This window comes from Hippopotamus amphibius, chromosome 10 (assembly GCF_030028045.1).
Source record: "Hippopotamus amphibius kiboko isolate mHipAmp2 chromosome 10, mHipAmp2.hap2, whole genome shotgun sequence".
Classification (NCBI taxonomy): domain Eukaryota; kingdom Metazoa; phylum Chordata; class Mammalia; order Artiodactyla; family Hippopotamidae; genus Hippopotamus; species Hippopotamus amphibius.
Window position 1 is genome coordinate 57298420 of NC_080195.1, and position 21318 is coordinate 57319737.

General features: G+C 42.0%; 1 protein-coding gene across 5 annotated transcripts in view; it reads left to right on the forward strand.

Annotated features, from left to right (window-relative positions):
- The window catches only part of ZBTB20 (zinc finger and BTB domain containing 20), a 769337-nt gene that overhangs the window by 730990 nt on the left and 17029 nt on the right, over window positions 1-21318 (forward strand). For all 5 annotated transcript variants that reach the window (XM_057696835.1, XM_057696836.1, XM_057696834.1 and 2 more), the window contains one exon: window positions 17289-18893. In XM_057696835.1, coding sequence (XP_057552818.1) covers window positions 17289-18893 — 1605 coding nt within the window. The remainder of the gene's footprint in view (window positions 1-17288; window positions 18894-21318) is intronic.

Genomic DNA, 21318 nt, shown 5'->3' on the forward strand with positions numbered 1-21318 from the left:
TTGAAATCACTACCCAAGCCCAAAGAATCAGTAATTTTATTATATTAGTTCTTTCTCTACTTCTTCCCGACATTGGTTTCTCTTCCCTGTAGCTAATAAGAACTAATGTTTTGCAAGAATTGTTGCATCCTCTTCGGATGACTTCACAAATATTCACCAACACTCAGTAATCTCTGAGCATTAGGTAGAGGACAGGTATTATATCCTTTGAGCCTTTAACTTTTCTAAAATTTTTTAAAACAAGTTATCTCAAAGCATAATCCATTTTTTAAAATGCCACATTCTGTTACTCTCTTTCATAATAGATCCAATTCGAGTAGCTGCTAATAACAAGCCCATGTGTTGTTCTCATGTACTCCTTCATTGTCACAAGACATCGTCAAGTTCATTATTTATGGGGCATTTTTAACTTGTTTATTTAGTCTGTATTGTTCTCTTTGATGGTTACAGACATCCCTAGGGCCGTGGTCCCCTGGACACAGTATCTGCAGCTACTCCTACTTCAGAGTGGTGCTCTGGAACCAACTCAATGAAATGTTATTTTGCTCTGCTAGTAAATTACTGTAGAACTAAATAAGAAAATTATTTTATCACTACTAGAAATTATACAAACAACCACATGGAGGAATTATGAACATGAGTTTTTATAATTTCACAGGGAGCAATAAATTCATAGCTGACGTCAAAATGGACCTTGAGGAGTTTTTCCTTTCCTCTCTAACTCCAAAAAAGAATTTCCTCCGACTCATTTATCCTCAGTGGTTTTAGCTAGGTTCGTGTTATCAATTTTATACCAAGATCTCATGCAGTATTAGATGAGGGCATGCATAATTTTTAAGAAAGCTTGGTGTGGCACGTAGAACACCACATGAAGAATTCAGGAAGTGGTAACTAAATTAACTTTGTCACTCAGTTTTCTGCTGTAATCATTTCCTTTCCCGTATAATCGCTTAATGTCTCTTTGCCTGGTATCTCAACCTGTACTTGGATATAAAGGAGATAATGACAGAAAGGTGTATATAAATTTGAGCTACAGAGTGTAATCCCACATCTCATAGAAAATGCACATGCAAATTCTGGACTTCAACCACGAGAAGTTAAACCCAGAAGTTAAACCCACGGAAAAGGAAGTGTATCTTTTTTTTTTTTCAGGGAAATGTCGCGGATCTCTCCAGGCAGGCCTGGATATTTTTTGTTTCCAATTTTAAGAACCGCCCCCCCCAAATCTAGCCCATTCCATTTTATTCCTGACATTCAGTCCGAGAGGGGTGCGTGGGTCCTATGCTCCTGAAGCAGCCTCCTAATCCTGGGCTGACGTGCCGAGTGGCACTCCCCAGCAGACTTGGTGTCCTTGGGTTGTGACACGGGCAGAGACTTTACGAGAGGGTAACCCCTCCCTCCAGAAGAGGAATTCCTGAGCTGGAGGCCTTAAACTCCACTGGCACCTTGACTGGGCCTCCCCCACAGAGTCTATGAACTTCCTGAGAAGATAGGCACACGTAGCGGCATGCCGACGTGCAGGCTGTTCTTGGACACGAGTGTATCACTTTCCTCAGATTGGGGTCAGGGAACTAAAAGAAGGAAAGAGCCACTTTCCCAGGACGAACCCCAGTCAGAATCTGCATTCTCAAACCTGGACCCCAAGAGTAAACTAAGAAGCAAAGGAGGAAAAGTCCAATGGGGACTGACTCCGGAAGCTCCTTCAGGTTCTCAGTGTGCCTGCAGGGCAGGGGCAGGTATGCTAGCAGACTTGGAACTAAGATTTGGACCATGTGTTGCTCCGAAAATGTTTTCTTACCCCTTGGTCTGGTGGTTTGCCCTTTCTCATGTGAACTTCAGCCTATCCATGTAGTTTATGTGCCTTTACTTAACCTCCCTGTTTCCATGTCCTTGAGTGCATGGTGAGAATGAAAATAGTATCTATCTCATAGCGTTATTGTAAGGATTAGAGGGAGTGCTATATGGAAAGATCGTAAAACAGACCAGACAGACAGCACTCAGTGAATCTGAGCATTAGCTATAGTTTAAGGGTTTTAAATTATTAAGTATATATGAACTAAAATTGATGCAACATAAATGAAGGTTGTAGAAGGTGCTCCATCCCTCCCCCTGAGAATGAGAGAAAAGCTGTGGGCCTGTAGGAGAGTCTGTTGTTCACGTCAGGAAAAGGCCAATGCCCTTCTCCTTGTCCCTTCTTGGATTCAGGCCTGGGCGGGCAGGGAAGCCTCTCCATCACCTTTTTGTCTTCTTTTATTCCCCCATTTTTCTTGTGTTTTCTAACATTGGAAGAGAACTGATACTACTTAGCATCTACTTTTTGTCAAATACATTATATCATGCTTACAAAACACCCCATTTTACAGATAAGGAAACTGTGGTTCCTTTAAAAAAAAAATTTCTGAATGTTTTCTTCTTGGTCTAGGGAAGGCTTAGAGTGTTATTTACATTATAGCATTAACCTATTAAGTTCCTTCTTGTTCTCAAGTACATTCTAATCAATGAGAGATTTTCAAATTATGGAGAGTGGGTTGTGTGCTGTCTGACCTCAGAATGCACTGTGGAACCTGTGCCCCTACTGTGCCCCCTTAGGCATCCTTTAACTGTCCATCTTCCAGCCCTGATACCTGAAGAGACCAAAACATCAGGTCCTGAGGATGGGCAAACTGTCATGCTGCCACATCAGAGAGCCCCTTCCAAAATGATGCATAAAAGAAATACATCTTTTATCTTTTTGAAACACAGTCTGCCTGATGGCTTCAGAGTATTTTGAAATCAATCAAAATAGAAGTAAAGTTAGAAGAGTAAATGTGTTCCACTGCTGAGGAGGAGTCTCTTAATCACTCAGCTCGCTTACCTTCTTCTATTCTGAAGCAGTTTGCAATAGTTGGGGAAAAAACATAACCTTAAGAAATTCAGTACAACCTGCTGGCTGATTGTACCTAGTGCGCCTTTCCTGTTCCGTGGTGCCCCCATAGTTTGGGGTAATGCATGGAGATCATTTCAGACATTTGCTTCTCCCAACTCTGGAGCACTTTTGCTGCTGAGTATAGAATTCCAAAAACACATGGGTATGGAACTTGAGCTATAAGGCTTTTAGTAATAGTCACAGATCAAATTCTTAACTAGATTGTGTGCAAGTCGGCAGAAATCCCAAGTCAGAGCTTTAAAGTAATAACTTACTGAGTCATACTTTCTACATCTCATATGCTGTATTCCTTAAATCACATGTTGATGGCTAATCAGCAGAATCAGAAGACACAAATTAGATGATACAATATTTACAGAGAAAATATGTGTAGCTTGAAAAGTAACGATCTTCAGGGTTGCAATCCCACCAAAAAAAAAAAAAAAAAAAAAAGTAGCAGTTGCAATCTGAACTCTCAACATTGTAGCCAAGAAAGGAATGAATATAACAATAGAGTTTTAAGACAGAACTTCTTGCTTAAAGGAGGCTGGACCTTCAAGAAACATGTTTGAGAAAGAGTCAGAGGAAATACTAGGTAAGACAAATTAATTATTCCTGTTTCTCAAATAATATTCTAGCAGTTAAATGATTAACTGTTTATTTCGGATAGGTAGAAGAATTTGTAAGGGTATAAATTCTGTCTATCTTGTTCACTGATGAATTCTTAGCACCTAGCAGAGAAGTGCTTAGCCATAGTAGGTGCTCAGCAAACATTTATTGAACAAATAAAAGAGTGAATGAATGTGGTAGGGAGAACTGAGCAAAAGTGAGAGTATAGTGTGTTTGTGAGCATTCCTCCCCTTTGTAAAAGGAGAGTTGCTGATTTTGTATGTGATTTTTTCTTTCAGCAGACCTACAAAACAAAGTGCATCACAGATACCCTCTGGTTTTTATGCTGGGAAAACAGAATCACTTTCTGTTGGATGTAGGCTGCTACATGCTTTGATTCTAGTAGCAATATGGCAGGGTTAAGGTCGACTTTGTAGGATAATCTGGTGCCTGTTTTTGATAGATATCATGAAAATAGACACTTATTTTCAAGATGCTCAAACAGATGATTAGGCGAAAGCTCCAGCAAACCTTGAAACAACAAGAAGGAAAGGTTCTCCCACTCCCACTTCCCATTACTGTACCATCCTGCACAGCCGTCTGCAACCCCACACCCTCCTCGTCTCACCCTTTTCCCCAGTCTCAGCTTTGCCTAGGGAATACAGCGTGTGACTGTCAGTCTAGCAGAGAGACAGTTCTTGAGAAATCCACTCCACACACAGTGCTCCCAGGCCTCTCTCACGGGAAGGGCGTGATGTGGTCTGCAGCAGGCAGAGCTGGCCCAGGGAGACAAGAGGCTGGCGTAGAATCCTGGTGCCCTCCTGCTGGAAGGGCCCTCCAGAGAGTTCTTCACGCCCACCCTCCCTCCACTGGCCAGAGAGTAGAAAGATGTGTCGAAAAACAAATTCCTGGCTGAATACATACAGGATTAAATGAATGAGAGATGAGTTCACGCCTCCGGAAGTCTCCGCCATCCCACTTGAACAGAAAGCTAACTTTGAAGCCACTCTGTTCTCCATGGCACGATTTTCGTACATACTCAGCTTGGGAATATGGTTGCCATCTGCTGCCAGTGCACAGGACTAAGGAAGGACTGGGGACGGTAGGAGGAGGCCAGGCAGGAAGAAGAGAGACACTCAAAATGGGCTAATCATCTCCTTTGTGTTGGAGTCTAGGTTTCAGAACGTCCGTCCCCTACTTCAAGAACAAAACACCAGTGTGTCTTAGACCACACCAGGCGCCGGCACATCAGATAAGACCTGCGCTGTGCAGCGCTCAGTCACCCAGCCTCGAGAAGTGCTCAAAGTGAAATTAAAGGAGCGAACTAAGGAGACTGAAAGGAGAAAGGCTTAGGATAAAACGCGATCAGGAGGGCTCTGCAGATATGTGTCTTAGGGTTACAGTAGTTCAGAAATGAATCTACTAATTAAAGGGCCGGAAAATGCTATAGATCCCAGGAATTTAAGGATCTTCAAAGAAATGAGACACTTCTCCACACACTCTGAATATGTGGCAGTCCTTTAGTAGAATCTCAGGGTGAAAGTGACCTGGCTATTGTTCACTGTTGCGGATTTAAACAGTTGATTAAGAGTTACAGATGGCTGCACTAGAGGCATGGGTGGGTGGTCCTTTAAAAACAGAAAAGGCTGTTAAGCAAAGCCAAGTAAGACCAGAGAACATCTCTGCAAGGCAGTGAATAGCTCTCAGATCTTTCTACTTTCCCTGATATTATCTGTATAAATTGTTGGTTACGGCACAGAATCATATTGCTAATTTATGTACTGAAATGACATGCCAGAGAATAGTTCTTAATCTGTGGATATACACTAGTGAAAAAATATTACAGTTAATTTTGCTTTTAAAAACGTTAGCTAGTTGAAGGCAAGTATTGTTATATATTCAGTAGTAGTTCTCTATCTCAAGTTTGAGAATTTGCATGGTGGGGAGACAGAAATCTTTCGGCCATGCAAGGAAAGAATCTCAGCAGAGATATATGTAATATAAATTTAGAAGCACTGACAATCCTAAACATGCAAAACTCACTTTAGGGAGCACGAAGTGATTGCCCAGAAGTATGTCACACACAGTGCGTTGGTGTGGTCGAAACAGTAAATATTTGTTGCTGCGTGAGCTCTGGCCTTGACTCCTGTCTGCCATCAGAAACAACTCACACACAACTGTGACTCACCCATAATTAGAAGATTAGTAATGCCTTAAATCTATCTTGTACACTGTTTCTCTTCTTAGGAACCCTATGTGCCTTCATATTCTATTTTATTTGTCCTACAACATCCTTGTGAAGCACAAGCGTCTTTCTTTTACACATGAGATAACTGATCCACAAAGGAATAACTTAATTCTTTGTCTTTAAATATGAAATGATTGATAACCATTATATGACACAGCTCATTGTATTACTTTTCACATTATTTCAGGTTTCCCAAGCAAAGGACATATTTTATCTTTCTCATTATTATTTTTAATTGGTTTTCAGAAAAGTTGAGATAAAAACAGAATTTAACAAATATCCCATGGAGATATTTGGTGTTCTCTTTTCTTTCAAAAATAAATTAAGACCTTCTTTGCTCCTCTCTCCTGGCTCTCTCGGCAGACAGTCAGAATCCCATGCCAATTTCCAAATGAATAAGGGTTCATTCTAATAGGCTGGATCACAGTCCCCCCTGCTGAGGAAGCAGCCTTGTAAATTCATGTCTGGAATCTGCAGAAGTTACTTTTGATTATAAACTTTAACAGCTGACCTGAAGGTTTTTAAACAGTACTAATATGTGACCTGGTTGTGAGTTCAGCAGTAAATTTATACCCAGTATGTGAAAGGCCAAAGAGAAAACTAGTGTCTTTTTATTCTCTCTGGTGACCCACACTAAATATTGCATATTTACTTTGTAAATGAGGACACCCAGTGGCCACCAAGTGAAAATATTCTAAACAATCCCTGACACTGTTTATGCAAATATAAACACCCATTATCAAAGTTGATTGATAGATAATCTCTGTAACATCTGTTACCAAGCAGTTTAGCTTCCTGAAGTTAGGCGAGAGTGGTGGGAATCTGGCCTGATCACTTTTCCATCACATCACAGATTGGCCGTCTCTTCTCACTTTGAGTTGCAAGGTTCCACTGAATCTTCAGATGACAGGAGGACCCAGTGAGCTGTCTCTTGGGAGAAATGGAACCAAAGAGATGGGGACAGTATGGCATGTGTCAGAAGTCATAAGTGAAAGAGCACATATTGTGGGAAATGCAGTGAACACATAAAAAATCAATTGCCTTAGACCTTGAGTTCATACTAAACACTGAACTTCCCTGATGAGAGGGGGTATGGTGATAAAAGACAGGGGGAAGAGCATTACCCAGAGCTTCAGGGGCACAAAGACCCCGGGGACTACAGCATGCAGACACAGCTCAGAGAGAAGGTGCACCCTCATTAGCATGTTCGTGACGTGTGGTGGAGAGCAGAGCAAGTAAATCCTGAGACAAGACCTACTCAGTGGAAGGAAGTGTGCTGGGCAGTGTGAGGGATCCGATAATGTGCAGGGGTGTTTGTAGTTATCACAAGGCAAGGGGCTAGCCTTCAGGAAGCTGGGAGTCTTCTTATGGAGATGAGGCGGGCACAAGTGAAGAAAAATGAAAAGACGCAATACTCAATAATATGCTGTTAAGGACCATTAGAAAGTTCAGACCTATCTGACAGCACTCAGGTGCAAGGAACGTTTCCTTATTTTTCCACAGAAAATTAAACCCCAGGCCCCTATCACTAAGTTAGCAAGAAATTTACTCACGTTTTAGGGCTCCTTTCCCCTCCCTAGACTTGCACAAGACTCATGAAATTGAGGAAGCGGTCAGGTCCTTAGTCTATAATGGTCTCCCCCATCAACAGTGCTTGTCTGCCTGACAAGGATGCCATTTTGGCTGGTCCATCTGACTGCCCGGCACTACTGCATTAGTTGGGTTTACACCCATCCTTCACGATGGTCCTCACCACTGACCATGGACCCAGCCAAAGATCATCACTGCTCCTCTCAACGAAGCGTCTTTTTTTATGTCCAGCCTCCAAAATTGTGCCAAGCAATCATCCCAGCTGGAGTTGTGTACAGGCAGAGACCTCAAACCTTGGCACCTTCCTCATTTGGGGGGAGATTGATTCTTTCTCTCCTCTGTCAGGCCACCTCAGTCTAACTCCAAAGTACCAGCCTCCCCGCTCCTCACTCCAGAAAGGGCCCAGCTTAATTCCCCTTAGAGGACCTAGATTCAAAAAACAAAGCCTTCTGTCTTGGGCCTTTGTTTTTAGGGCTTCTGATTTGGGCTCTGAAGTCATAAGTCCCTGGTGTAAGGAAGCCCAAAACCATATTGCAAGGCTTGGTCTTTCTTAATCGCCTTATTTTTATGAAAGTCTTCTAATTCCTTGGGGAAAAAAAAAGAAATTAATGTTTCTGTTTATTATCTCATGCATTAGTGGAAACTAGGAAAAGAGAGAACTCAGGATGGAGTTCAGTAAGCAAAGAAAGCTCCACAGGGAAGAAAGAACTTTGAATAGGGTTCTCAAATGGTACATCAGGTTTGGTAAGTAGAGAAAGCACAATAATCTCAGAACTCAGGACAAATTCATCAGAAGAGAATTAAGAATGAATGCAATACATCAAGAGATGGCAAAATGTCCAACTTCTTGGATTAATGCAGAGATTTTATTTGGGGGAAAATGAGAAAATAAGATCAAATCATATCAGCAACGTAAGTCAAGATAATTAGAATGTTACCTATAGCAATAGAAGACTCTTACAGCTTAATATCTTTTTTCCTGTAATATGTAAATAATATAATAAAATATTATATAAAAGAATACATCAAGAATATAATAAAAATAAAATAAAAATACAATACCTTACTCCTAATGAGAATAAAAGGTATGCCTTCTACTTCACTTACTTACAAGTGCTTCCAAAGGTTTTAAATTCTGACAACACTTATTTAGACTCTTCTTCATCTCAGCATGAGCCAAAAAGGAACTTACATCTTAAGGAAATCCTGTTCCTTGCTTCTATAATGGATCACCCTAGGTGGGCTGTTGAGATGTAGTTTCTGCCACTTTCTTAAAACTGACCCACATCAAATCACCTCTGTGTGTCTGTCTTAACCAGTCATCCAGTAAAACAAAGTTACCTTTTTCCTTGGCTTTTCCTTGTGACTTTGAAATAGAAAGCCTTCATTCCTCATTAGAACAATCTATCATGGCAAAAATCCACACTTTCCATAGAGAATGAGTTTAGCCTCCTCCTACCAACAAACAGCTATGCTTAAAAACCAGTTGTCACAATGGAAGCAACTTGTTTTTTTTCTAGGGAGACATAAGCAAAGAGAACATTTGCCCACGAATCTGAATCTGCTTCAAAAGCAGTTTCAGAAGAGTGAGCAACAGAGGCAGTTCTGTGAATTGGGAAGCTCTGTGATTATTTTAGTCAAAAAGCTTTTTTTAAAATGACACTATAGAGTTCTGTTTTCTCATTTATTGAAGTTCAGATAAATATTTTCCCAAAGTCAAAAAATTAATTTCTTACCTAACTATACTTCATTACCCACTTGATATTTTCCAAAGGAATGCCATTCCTGGGAGTTACACTGGATCTCTGAACTCAATGAAGTTAAAATTTTGTTTTTCCTTTAAAAATAAATCTATGATGATGTAGAGATCAAAAGCTGAACAGGTTAGTAAGTAAAAAGATGCTTGTTTTTATATAAACACGTTTTAACTGTATAGTTTCTTCTCAAGCAAAAAAAAGAACTTTATTAACTGTGCATTTGAATTATAGACCCTTCTTTAAGGCCTATCCAAAGCCAAGTTCAAACTGCATACTTTGTGAATTTAAGTAGATCTTTTGTTCATTTTTTTATCCCACCCACAGATGCTGTATCTCTGTGTTTTTGTTCCCCAGATTTAGTGAACAAAGGAAAAGGTTACAATAGGGCAGCGGCTAAATTTGTAAGGAAAGAGCTTTAGGAAAAAAAAAAATCAAACTCCTAAAAGGTGTCTCAAAAGGTTTACGATATAAGAGGATTTAAAGGCATCAACCTCAGATTTCATTGACTTTTCTCCTTAGTCCCAGCAGGTCCTCCCTCTTCAAGAAGAAGCCATTTCATTTCAGCTTTGGAATGAGGGCATAGGTGTCTTTCAGAATGTTGTCTAGAATTATAGTTATCCAATGCCTTTGTTCACAGAGTTAAAACTTAGCTTTCACAAGCTGTACTGTAAGAGAGTAAAGGTGTTTGAACTTTCAAAGTTTTATTCCACTGGAATCAGATGCTCAAATTATATACATTCATAAAGCATGTAGCTTGATAATACCAGTTGAGGTACAATCATTTGTTGATTAATTGTTTGCTAATATCCTCACCTCATAACTAAAAGAATTTAAGTTGGCTTGAAAGAATATTTAATACTTTAATAAGTAGAAAAATATATGTATATATAGCTATAAAAAAGAAATCAGGGTAGAAGTGAAATAAGGAATTGAGTGAGGCTGAGGGTAAATTTTACACGCAAAACATACCATAGGTCCTATACAGTTGCTAAAATGTGGCCTAAAGGTTTTTTCACTCTTTCAAGTAAAATTTTAATGTTAATTTGTCACAAAACAATTTATTTATTAATTTATTCATTAATAAATTCACAGTTTATTCATTAATTCATACAACGATGATGGTGATACTGTTGTTTCCTTTGTTGAGTTTACAGTCACATAAGTATATGAGATACACACTTTAAAACTTTTTTTATTTTTTTATACAGTTTTTAAAGGTTACTTTCCATTTACAGTTACTACAAAATATGGGCTATATTCCCTGTGTTGTACAATATATCCTTGAGCCTGTCTCATACCTAATAGTTTGTACCTCCCAGTCTCCCATCTGCTATCCTGCCCCTTCCCCCACCCGACTGGTAACCACTAGCTTGTGCTCTATATCTGCAAATATGCTTCTTTTCTGTTATATTCACTAGTTTGTTGTATTTTTTTAGATTCCACATATAAGTGACATTATACAGTATTTATCTTTCTCTGTCTGACATTTCACTTAGCATAATGCCCTCCAAGTCCATCCATGTTGCTGCAAATGGCAAAATTTTGTTCTTTTTTATGGCTGAGTAGTATTCCATTGTATATGTATACCATTATATATGCTTCTTAAGGACCTTTACATACTTAAAATGTGCTCCAGAACGAATGTATGAACTACATCTATGAATGAAAATTCAAATAATATAAAAGACATACCCAATTGTAATAGTAAGATCTAGATAGAATAGTGTTAGTAATTTTAATATCTCTGTCTACCTGAAATAATAAGCAGTGACTATAAAAAGTAGATACAGCATGCTCCCAACTTTCATTGGTCCTATATTCTTGAAAATATGTTTGAAAGTCAAAGTTCTGAAAGTTGAAGAATTGATCTTTGTTTTAGGAGAAGAATTCTGTTCCTGGTGATTAAAAAAAAAAATGAAATCACTAATGATTCCTGTGGCCCAGGCTTAGACAATCTGTAAGATAGGGGAGAACTCTAATTGGGAGATGGCCCAAAGCATCCCCTTATCACCAGGAATGGATAAGTAAAACACTGCACCTCTCCTTCTCGTAAGAAGACCTTCCCATAGTTCATCTATAGGGGCAATGAGAGCTGGGATATGCTAGGTGTGTGGAGCCAGGGTAGAAGAATGAGGTCTTGCTCTGCCTGCTGCCTTCTACTTGCGCAAGTGATTTTCCCAGAGCCACCCTCCAAAGACTGTAAAGATAAGAACCTTGACCTGTCTCACACCTTATATAAAGGTGAACTCAAAATGAATCACATATTCAAATGTAAAATATAAAATTAAAAATATTTAGAAAGAAACATAAGAGAAAATTGTCAGAATCTAGAACTAGGCAAAGACTTTTTAGACTGAACACCAAAAGTATGATCCATATAAGGAGAAATTGATCAAACTGGACTTTATAAAAATTTAGAACTTTAGCTCTGTTAAAGACTTTGCTAAGAGAATGAAAAGACAAACTACAGAATGGGATAATATATTTGCAAATCATATATCCAGCGACTGATTAGTACAATATACAGAATATATAAGAAACTCAAACTCTCAACAGTAAAAAAAAAAAAAGTCAAGCCCAATAGAAATGGGCTTAAGACAGGAAAAGAGACATTTCACCAAGGACAATATACATATGGCAGATAATTACATGGAAAAATATTTAGAGTAATGCAAAAACAAAAGCAAAACAAAACCACAATGAAAGATTATATGCCTTTTGAAATGGCTTAAAATTGATAAAAGAAACTCATGGCACTACCAAATGCTGGCAAGGATGCAGAGAAGTGACGGCTCATGCACCGCTGGCAGGAACGTGTGGTACAGTCACTCTGGAAGACAGTTTGGCAGTTTCTTAAAATATCTCTCTATCTATCAGTCTGTCTATTTATCACGTGACCCAGCAATTGTAATCCTAGGCATTTATCCTAGAGAAATGATCATTTAAGTCTACACAAAACCAAACTGCACAATTGTCCACAGCAGCTTTATTTATAATAACCAAAAACAGCCCAAATGTCCTTCAATAGCTGAATGTTCTTTGGGGAAATAAGTTGTGGTACATTCACACTGTAGACTACTACTCAGCAATGTAAAAAGGATTGGACCGTTGATACATAACACAATCTGGATGGCTCTGCAGAGAATTTTGCTGAGTTAAAAAAATAAAATCCAATCTCCAAAGCTTGTTAAAAAAAAAAAAAGACTGTAAAGATGCCAGTGAGATAGAACAAGAGGGTAGGGACATGCAGGACCATCTGTTCTAGATGGTGGAAACTGTAAGCAAGCAATCTCTAACCTCCTATGGTGCAGCAGCTTAGCAGATGTCCCCTGGTCACACAGGTGAAGTATAGACATGACTGAGGTCTTGCCCCTCGCAGGGCAACAGATGTCAATTTGGGGAGGAAGAGGCCTGAGTTGCCACGTGCATCCCAGCTTTCTCCAGCAAGAACTGGCTCTTTCCTAGTGGGACCAGCTTGGTAAGTAGCACCGAAATGCAAAAGTTTAACATCTTCACTTATCACCTGATATATGAAAGAGCAACTTCAACATGCTATCAAAGCACAGTCTGGGGAAGGGTGTGTTAAGAGACTGACTTGTGGAGGCCTGGCCACCTGGCCCTATTTCGTGTGCTGACCCACCTAGCACACGTGAACCTGGTGGCCCAGATTGAAAGTTCAAGGGCTCTTCGTCCCTGACATTTGACTTCAGCCTGTTGACCAAAATTCATCTTGGTTTAATTTGAGAGGTGGTATTTCTTTCCAAGCCACAGAGACTTCCAATTCCCATCTCCCTCTACAGTACCTCGCCCTTGCACTAGTCTCATTTTATACATCCGGGCTGAGAAAGGACTGGATTTCACACCTAATTAAAAGAGATTGTATTGCCTGCTGTTTCCTTTCTTGTTCCTTTTCCCTGTGCACAGGCAGCTTTTTTATTCTCATGCTAAGTCCTATCCCTGGACACCTGCTGTTTCAGGGACAGGCAGGAGCTGGGTTTCTGTAACACAGAGAGCCAGGCGCTCCATCAGCTCTTTCACCACAAGCAGAGAATCCCCCTCTGGTACTCACTCCTGCCTCAGCCTGGTCCATACAGTGCTCACTCACAGAACACAATCACTTAGAATACATGACCACGTTCAGGAACAGAGTTTGTTGTGTGTTCTAGTGAATGCCATCACAGGCTGATGCTACATTTTTACTCTAGTGGAAAGAAGGTAGGTTACTATTTTAAAACACACGGAGAACTATTTTTATCACTTTTTTCATTCTGCCCCATCAGTTCTATGTTCACACCAATGTGGGGGTTTTTTTTGAAGAGAAGCTGACGTAGCAACCCCAGATGCACAAAATCTTTGTAAAGTTGTATGGTTTTGTAGACTTGAGGGTTTTTTTTTTTTTTTTGAATAGCCCAAATGCCTATTCAGTGCCAATCTAAGAAAGAATGGTGTTAACATTTTCACACCATTCCTTCCTATACAGTCTGTGAATAACCATCTAATCAAGATTTGTTTTCAATGGGGAACAAATCTTCTACAGTAGAGTATTTCAGATTTATTCCGTTGGAATCTATACATTAATGCCCACTGGATGAAAAGGACTTGTTTCACAAAAGCCTGGATATTGCCTTGCCGTGGCAAAAACTTTTTCCCACTGTATTAGTGTTAAAAATGAAAGGAAGCCTGGGAAAGGACTTGCTTCAGCATTGTGCGCTGGAGGGACAAGGCAAGCTTGAATGGCCCGGCAGGGTCCCCTATCGCATCTGTACACATATCAGCAGAACCGATTCAGCCTTTCACGGCTGCTCGCTCACTGCAGTGCAGGACCAGTACACTCAGAGAAATGCTTAAAAATTGTGTCTATAGAAATCTGACTAGGCTTGTCACATCAGATTGTATACATGTGCAGGTCTGAGTTTCTCTCTGTGGTTTTTAATGAAGTTGGTAACAACATTACTGCAATAACCATAACTCAGACTATTTAGCAGACAATCTTTTTATGATTATCTCTATAGGGTTACCTGATTATTTAGGTAGACTTGACCAGTTCAAGTTAATCCAACAAGCAGTTTGAATTTTTTTTCTTGAGACTGTGTGTGTGTGTGTGTGTGTGTGTGTGTGTGTATGAGTGTGTGGGATACAATGATAGCTCTTGTTGACCATTTCCATCTCTAAAGCAACTTCCATCATCCCTTTCAGTGTCTTTATCTTTTCTTCTATGTCCTGAGAATTAGGATGGCCCTCAGCCTTTGAGTAATCCAAGTTTCATTCATCAGTAATCCAGTATCATGTGATAAAAAGAGCATCAAGGGGCATGGGTCCAAATCGCACCCGTGCCCCTTACTAGCTGTGTAAAATGTTGGGCAAGTCATTTAGAGACTTTGAAAGCCTCGACTTCCTCTTACATCAAATAGTAATAATAGGAATTGTCCTGAAAACATACAGGATTATTATAAGGAGTAAATGAGATGATACATGTGACAGAGTTTGTACACTGTAAAACGCTACATGGTTATTAATTATCATGATAACTGTGATTGAGCTTCTTCCCAGAATTATCAGAAAGAAAACAACTCTTTGTCATATATGATACCTCTAGTGATATAACTGTGACTGGTGCTATGAGCAATTGTATATTTAAAGAGTGTTTTTACCTGTGTGGAAAAAAAATTTTTTTAATAAATACATCCTACTCAGAGATGGTGATTTTATCAGAGACACAACCAAGTTTAGTGCTTACCATTTTACTTAAATGAAAGAGATCTTGGTGATAGTAAAATTGTATATAGAAAACTCTATGTTTTAGTGCCAGGCCTCCCTTTTATCTCTTGCATTGTTCCATTTGTAAGCTTTATTTAAAAAAAATGTTCTTTATTAGATGACTGAGCCTATGTTGAAGGCCCAAGGCCTAGAAACATGAACAGCATGCTAGTTTACGGGTAGGTATAGAAGTAGCTGGAGGGAATACTGATCAAACATTTTCACACACCCAAGGGCCAGACTTCATTCAGTGGTACAGCGTGCAATACAGTGAAGCAGCTAAGAGTGTGAACTCTAAAACCAGACTGCCTGGGTTCAAATGCCGGCTCGACCACCAATTGCCTACATGGCCTTGAGTTGATTTCCTAATTTCTCTGGCCTCAGTTTCCTCATCTGAAGTATGGGGATAATAATACTGCTGACATCACAGGGTTGTTGTGAGGATTCAATGAAATAATATACGTAAAGTAGTTAGAACTGGACACATAGTAAGATCTTAAAAAATGTTTGCTCTTGTTAATGCTTATTGCAATATACGTGCATGGGGGACTCAGCAAGACACTGGAATTTGATCTGCTGACTGATTTCCTGAATTTTCCTTCCTAGGTTACTGGGGCTTCCTCTGGTGCCATGTTTTGTATTAACACAGCTATAGAGGATTCACCATGATTCCTTAATCTGGCAAAGACACTTTGTTTTATATAAAGGAAAAAAATAAAAACAGTAGCCTAATGAAATATTTTAGGCGTATAACAGACTTAATGGGAGTCAGAATGAGAAGGAATTCCCTTACGTAAAAATCTGCACAAATCATATCACTGAAAGAGAACACAGAGCCCGTAGACATTTATTAAGTGAAGTGGATATATGTGAGGCTGACTAATGTAAGGTTGAGAGCAAAGGAAATGAGTGAGTATATAAGGATGTGGTCACACCAACTGAACTCAGCATGAGGCGGTATGGTGTAGCCAGGTAGAAAATCTAGTTAAGCTCAGACTTCCCTGAGCAGGTCCTCTCTCCCAAGGCAGAGGAGAGAGCCCTGAGGAGGTGGGCATTCCTCTGTGTGTAGGCCATTACTTCCGGGTTACTTCTAACAAGACATAGGGATCTGGGTCACAGCCATACTCGGGTCACCTTGGTTTTGAAACCCTACTGACTTGGCCACCCTCAAGCTGATCATTCAGTGTGAAGGCAAGAATGGGGAATCTGACTGAAGAGTGGTTTGGAGAGAGGGATTCTTTAGAGAGGTGAAGTAGAAAAATAGGAAAGCCCTAAGACTTAGTGTTATAGACACCTGTTATCCTTCTCAATCTGGGGTCTAGATGTTACCAATATTATCCCTTGTCTGCACAGCCTGGGGTGTAGGGCGGCAATGGGTCAGGCTATCCACATGCTGCACGTGGCTGACTGCTACCTTCCTACTGGGAGCTGTTTGATACGTCCCTCTAGCAAGCACAGAGAGCACCCAATTCCTGGGTGATCGTACAGTCCACCCTGGGTTTAGTCCCGCTGTCCTGACCTAATTATTAACAGTGCTCCCTTTCACTCTCAAAAGTGCCCAGTTGGAATGGAAAATGTGGTCACCTAGCGTCCTCCAGTCTCCCAGGACAATGCTGCCATCTCTGCCCTTTATAACATTTCTTCTTCAGTAAGCCTCAAAAAATTCAGACAATCACATACAACCACCCTAGAAAGTACTCAAACAGATTGTGGGAGATGACAAGAAAGATGCGTAGATACAGAAAGCAGTGGGCAGGTGCCCCTTTAGCTAGCAGATTGTGTTCTAGAGCCTGTGCCTCAAATGGAAAACATGGTGGCAGCTGTTTGGTGGATATCTTAGACTGGGTTGGATTTTCCAAGAATTTTTGCGTACATGGGGTGGATTTGGCGCATGTGCCATTTAAATTAATAGGAAGGGAATTTAACTATAAATATTGCTGCTATCTATGAATAAATTAAGAAATTTTGATAAATTAAGGAAAATGTAAGCTTTCTTAAAGGACCTGCTTAAGCCTGTCTAAAGTGGAGGCAGAGTTTCATGAGAACAGGTCTTCCATTTGCCTTTCAGATCTTTCCTGAAGCTGTAGGATTAGCAGGCAATGACCCATCTGTTTTTTTAGGCTGCTCTGCTTCAACTGACAACCATGGCTGAAGGTCTAGGGGATTAATAAGGATTCAACACACCAGAAAAGTTGGGGCACTGTTGGAACAAAATTCAAGACCTTGTTCCCATAGGACATCGCACCCACAAGTGGACCGTGGTGCAAAGCCTGTCCCTCTTGCCACAGAGCCTGCTTCTGTGTGCAAGGGGCGGGGGGTGCTTCTAGGAGCCATGAGCATCGCCCACCTGAGACGTAGATGTTAGGAATGCAGCCAGCCAGCTCTGACCCACGCCCTGTCTTGTGTCTGTCTTGCCGTGCAGGTGACATCAGTTGCAAGGGGATGACCGAGCGCATTCACAGCATCAACCTTCACAACTTCAGCAATTCCGTGCTCGAGACCCTCAACGAGCAGCGCAACCGTGGCCACTTCTGTGACGTGACGGTGCGCATCCACGGGAGCATGCTGCGCGCGCACCGCTGCGTGCTGGCGGCCGGCAGCCCCTTCTTCCAGGACAAGCTGCTGCTGGGCTACAGCGACATCGAGATCCCGTCCGTGGTGTCGGTGCAGTCGGTGCAAAAGCTCATTGACTTCATGTACAGCGGCGTGCTGCGCGTCTCGCAGTCGGAAGCCCTGCAGATCCTGACGGCCGCCAGCATCCTGCAGATCAAAACGGTCATCGACGAGTGCACGCGCATCGTGTCGCAGAACGTGGGCGATGTGTTCCCGGGGATCCAGGACTCGGGCCAGGACACGCCGCGGGGCACCCCCGAGTCGGGCACCTCGGGCCAGAGCAGCGACACCGAGTCGGGCTACCTGCAGAGCCACCCGCAGCACAGCGTGGACAGGATCTACTCGGCGCTCTACGCCTGCTCCATGCAGAACGGCAGCGGCGAGCGCTCCTTCTACAGCGGTGCGGTGGTCAGCCACCACGAGACGGCGCTCGGCCTGCCCCGCGACCACCACATGGAAGACCCCAGCTGGATCACGCGCATCCACGAGCGCTCGCAGCAGATGGAGCGCTACCTGTCCACCACCCCCGAGACCACGCACTGCCGCAAGCAGCCCCGGCCCGTGCGCATCCAGACCCTGGTGGGCAACATCCACATCAAGCAGGAGATGGAGGACGACTACGACTACTACGGGCAGCAGAGGGTGCAGATCCTGGAGCGCAACGAGTCCGAGGAGTGCACGGAAGACACCGACCAGGCCGAGGGCACCGAGAGCGAGCCCAAGGGCGAAAGCTTCGACTCGGGCGTCAGCTCCTCCATAGGCACCGAGCCCGACTCCGTAGAGCAGCAGTTCGGGCCCGGGGCGGCGCGGGACGGCCAGCCGGAACCCGCGCAACCTGAGCAGGCTGCGGAAGCCCCTGCCGAGGGCGCCCCGCAGCCGCACCAGCTGGAGACCGGTGCCTCCTCCCCGGAGAGAAGCAGCGAGGTGGAGATGGACAACACGGTGATCACTGTCAGCAACAGCTCCGACAAGAGCGTCCTGCAGCAGCCTTCGGTCAACACGTCCATCGGGCAGCCATTGCCAAGTACTCAGCTCTACTTACGCCAGACGGAAACCCTCACCAGCAACTTGAGGATGCCTCTGACCTTAACCAGCAACACACAGGTCATTGGCACAGCCGGCAACACCTACCTGCCGGCCCTCTTCACTACCCAGCCCGCGGGCAGCGGCCCCAAGCCTTTCCTCTTCAGCCTGCCACAGCCCCTAGCAGGCCAGCAGACCCAGTTTGTGACAGTGTCCCAGCCCGGCCTGTCGACCTTTACTGCACAGCTGCCAGCGCCACAGCCCCTGGCCCCATCCGCAGGCCACAGCACAGCCAGTGGGCAGGGCGAAAAAAAGCCTTATGAGTGCACTCTCTGCAACAAGACTTTCACCGCCAAACAGAACTACGTCAAGCACATGTTCGTACACACAGGTGAGCACAGGCCCCCTCCGGAGGCCTGGCAGCAGGAGGAGGGGCTGAGGGGGCTGGGAAAGGGAGGGACAGGACAGCAGGTGGAAGGGAAAGTATGGAGTCATCTTTCAGATTTTAAGGAAGATCCCATTGTACACCATCTTCTAGAAGCCCTAACTGTGCCCCCATCACAGGAACCAAGAACCCTGTCACGGAAAGACAAAGTCACAGAAACCCTTTGTGGAAAGGGGCCAAAGGAGAAAACCTAATACAGAATTTGCAGGCACAACATCCCTTAGATACACTGAGCTTTGAAATATATTTTGAAATATATCTTTGAGGTTTAGAACTGGAAAAGTCCTTGGAGATCATATACTCCAGTCCCCTTGTTACAGACCAAAGTCATATAGGCAGAACAGGGATAAGGGTTTTAGTCTGTAGTAAGGTTTATGTGAACCATCCCCTTGAAGAGGACACAGCAAGGCTGATGCAAGCAGAGGCTGCATTTATGGTCCCTGAAATGAGGAGTGATAGACTCTGTTTTCTAGTGCTTGTTCTCTATTTTACACATCTAGAGACCACAGTCAGTTTCTGGGTACTCCCTTTTAAGAGGACAGTGGACTCACTGGGGCACACTCAGAGGAGCGTGAGTCAGATGGAAAGGGCCGTGGGGCCGTGGCATATGAGTCATGGTTGAAGGTGCCAGAAGTGTTCGGCAGTGCCTAGGTTTGAATTGAAAGTGCCTACCGAGCTTTGTCAGCTTGGCAAAGTTACTTAACTTTTTCATACATTCGTTTCCTTGTCTATATAATGGGAATAATAGTGATATATCTTTCTTGTGCTATTTTGAGGATTAAATGAATAAATATATATGAAGTTCTTAAAGCAGTTTCCAGCACATAATAAGCACTGTATAAGTGGTAGCTATTGTTCACACTATTAGCATTATTAAATGATCTGAAGGTAAGACACAGGAAGCTTGTTTTGTTTGGGGCCAAAATGTAGAAATGGACCAATAAATGGAAGCTATAAAGAGATTCAATTAAATAAAGGAGGAAGTTTGTTAACAAGTAGAGTTGCTCTAAGATAGATAGGCAACCTCCAAAGGGAGTGAGTTCCTATAATTAGAGATGTTCAAGGAGAGAATGGAAGATCATTTCATAGCAATGTTATAGAGGGGATTCAATCACACATCAGGTGAGTAGCTGAGCAAGGTGGTGTTTCATCCCTGGAGTCCATGATTCTAGAGCTAAGGTCTCCTGACCCACCCAGTCAGTGCCCTATCCTAGCTCCATAATGGGACAGACATAGAAGTGAAAACTGCACGGATGCCCCTCCATATAAGGGACTACATGTGTGACAGGATTTCACATGGATTCTCTCGAACCTGAAAATACCTACCCCAATGATGATCACTGTATTTCAGATTCCTATTATGAGAATCACTCATCTGGTACACCTCTAGCTCCAGAATATCCCTGTTAAATGACAAATAAATTGTTAGGGGGGAATTACATATGTGAGTTACAATACATGAACACAAGTTAGTTCCTTAAAGCAACCTTGTTTCTCAGGTCAGCTAATGGGAATAAGTAGGGGACAGGACACAAAGTAGATCAATTTAAATTGGGGAATGGAAAAGAAGGACAGCAACAGGCACATCAACATGGAAGTGAACAACTGAAACAGAACATCGCTTAAGATGAATTTTTCCTTCTTTGCAGTTCCACTTAAGTCAAGACAATACGTAGATCCATGTATGTGCCTTTATGTGAATCAGTTGTTCTTAAGGATGACAGTTTTCCTACCTCCAAAAACACAGTGACTCACTACTGAATTTAGGAAGAAGATTAGGTAGTGGTAAGTCACTATGTTTACTTGGAGTAAATGTGAATATTTAATAATCTGTGATCAATCAAGGACATTTTCCATGTCATAAGGGTATCATCACTATTTAGGAAATTAATCAAATTGTAATATTTTTATTTATGTGGCAATTATGGTTCACAGAGTATTCTCCCATAGTGTACATCCTTTCCTCCTCTGAGCAGCTATCATGCAAATCCATCGTTAAGGACTGAGAGGGAAAGAAGGAGACAATTTGTGGAAGTGCATTCTTCGCCAAAGTTGACTTTGCTGGTCTTGGATTCATGAACATTTCCACTCTGCCCTTCTCTGCATCTCTCCCAGTAGACTTAGCAGATATAAAATTTACATACAGTATTAGTTCACATATTGAAATAAGGCCCTAAATCTAGAACATAAAATTTTTAGTGTACTACAGAAAATTGTCTTGTTGGTGTATAAACACATTTATTAAGTGGATTCACCAAAGGATTTTGTAGTTCACCCAGATAACTAGATTTGCCCATAAGAAAACCAGCAATGGGTTTACAGATTTAGACATCATAGATACAAAAGCTACAAGTAAAGTCATTTTATAAAT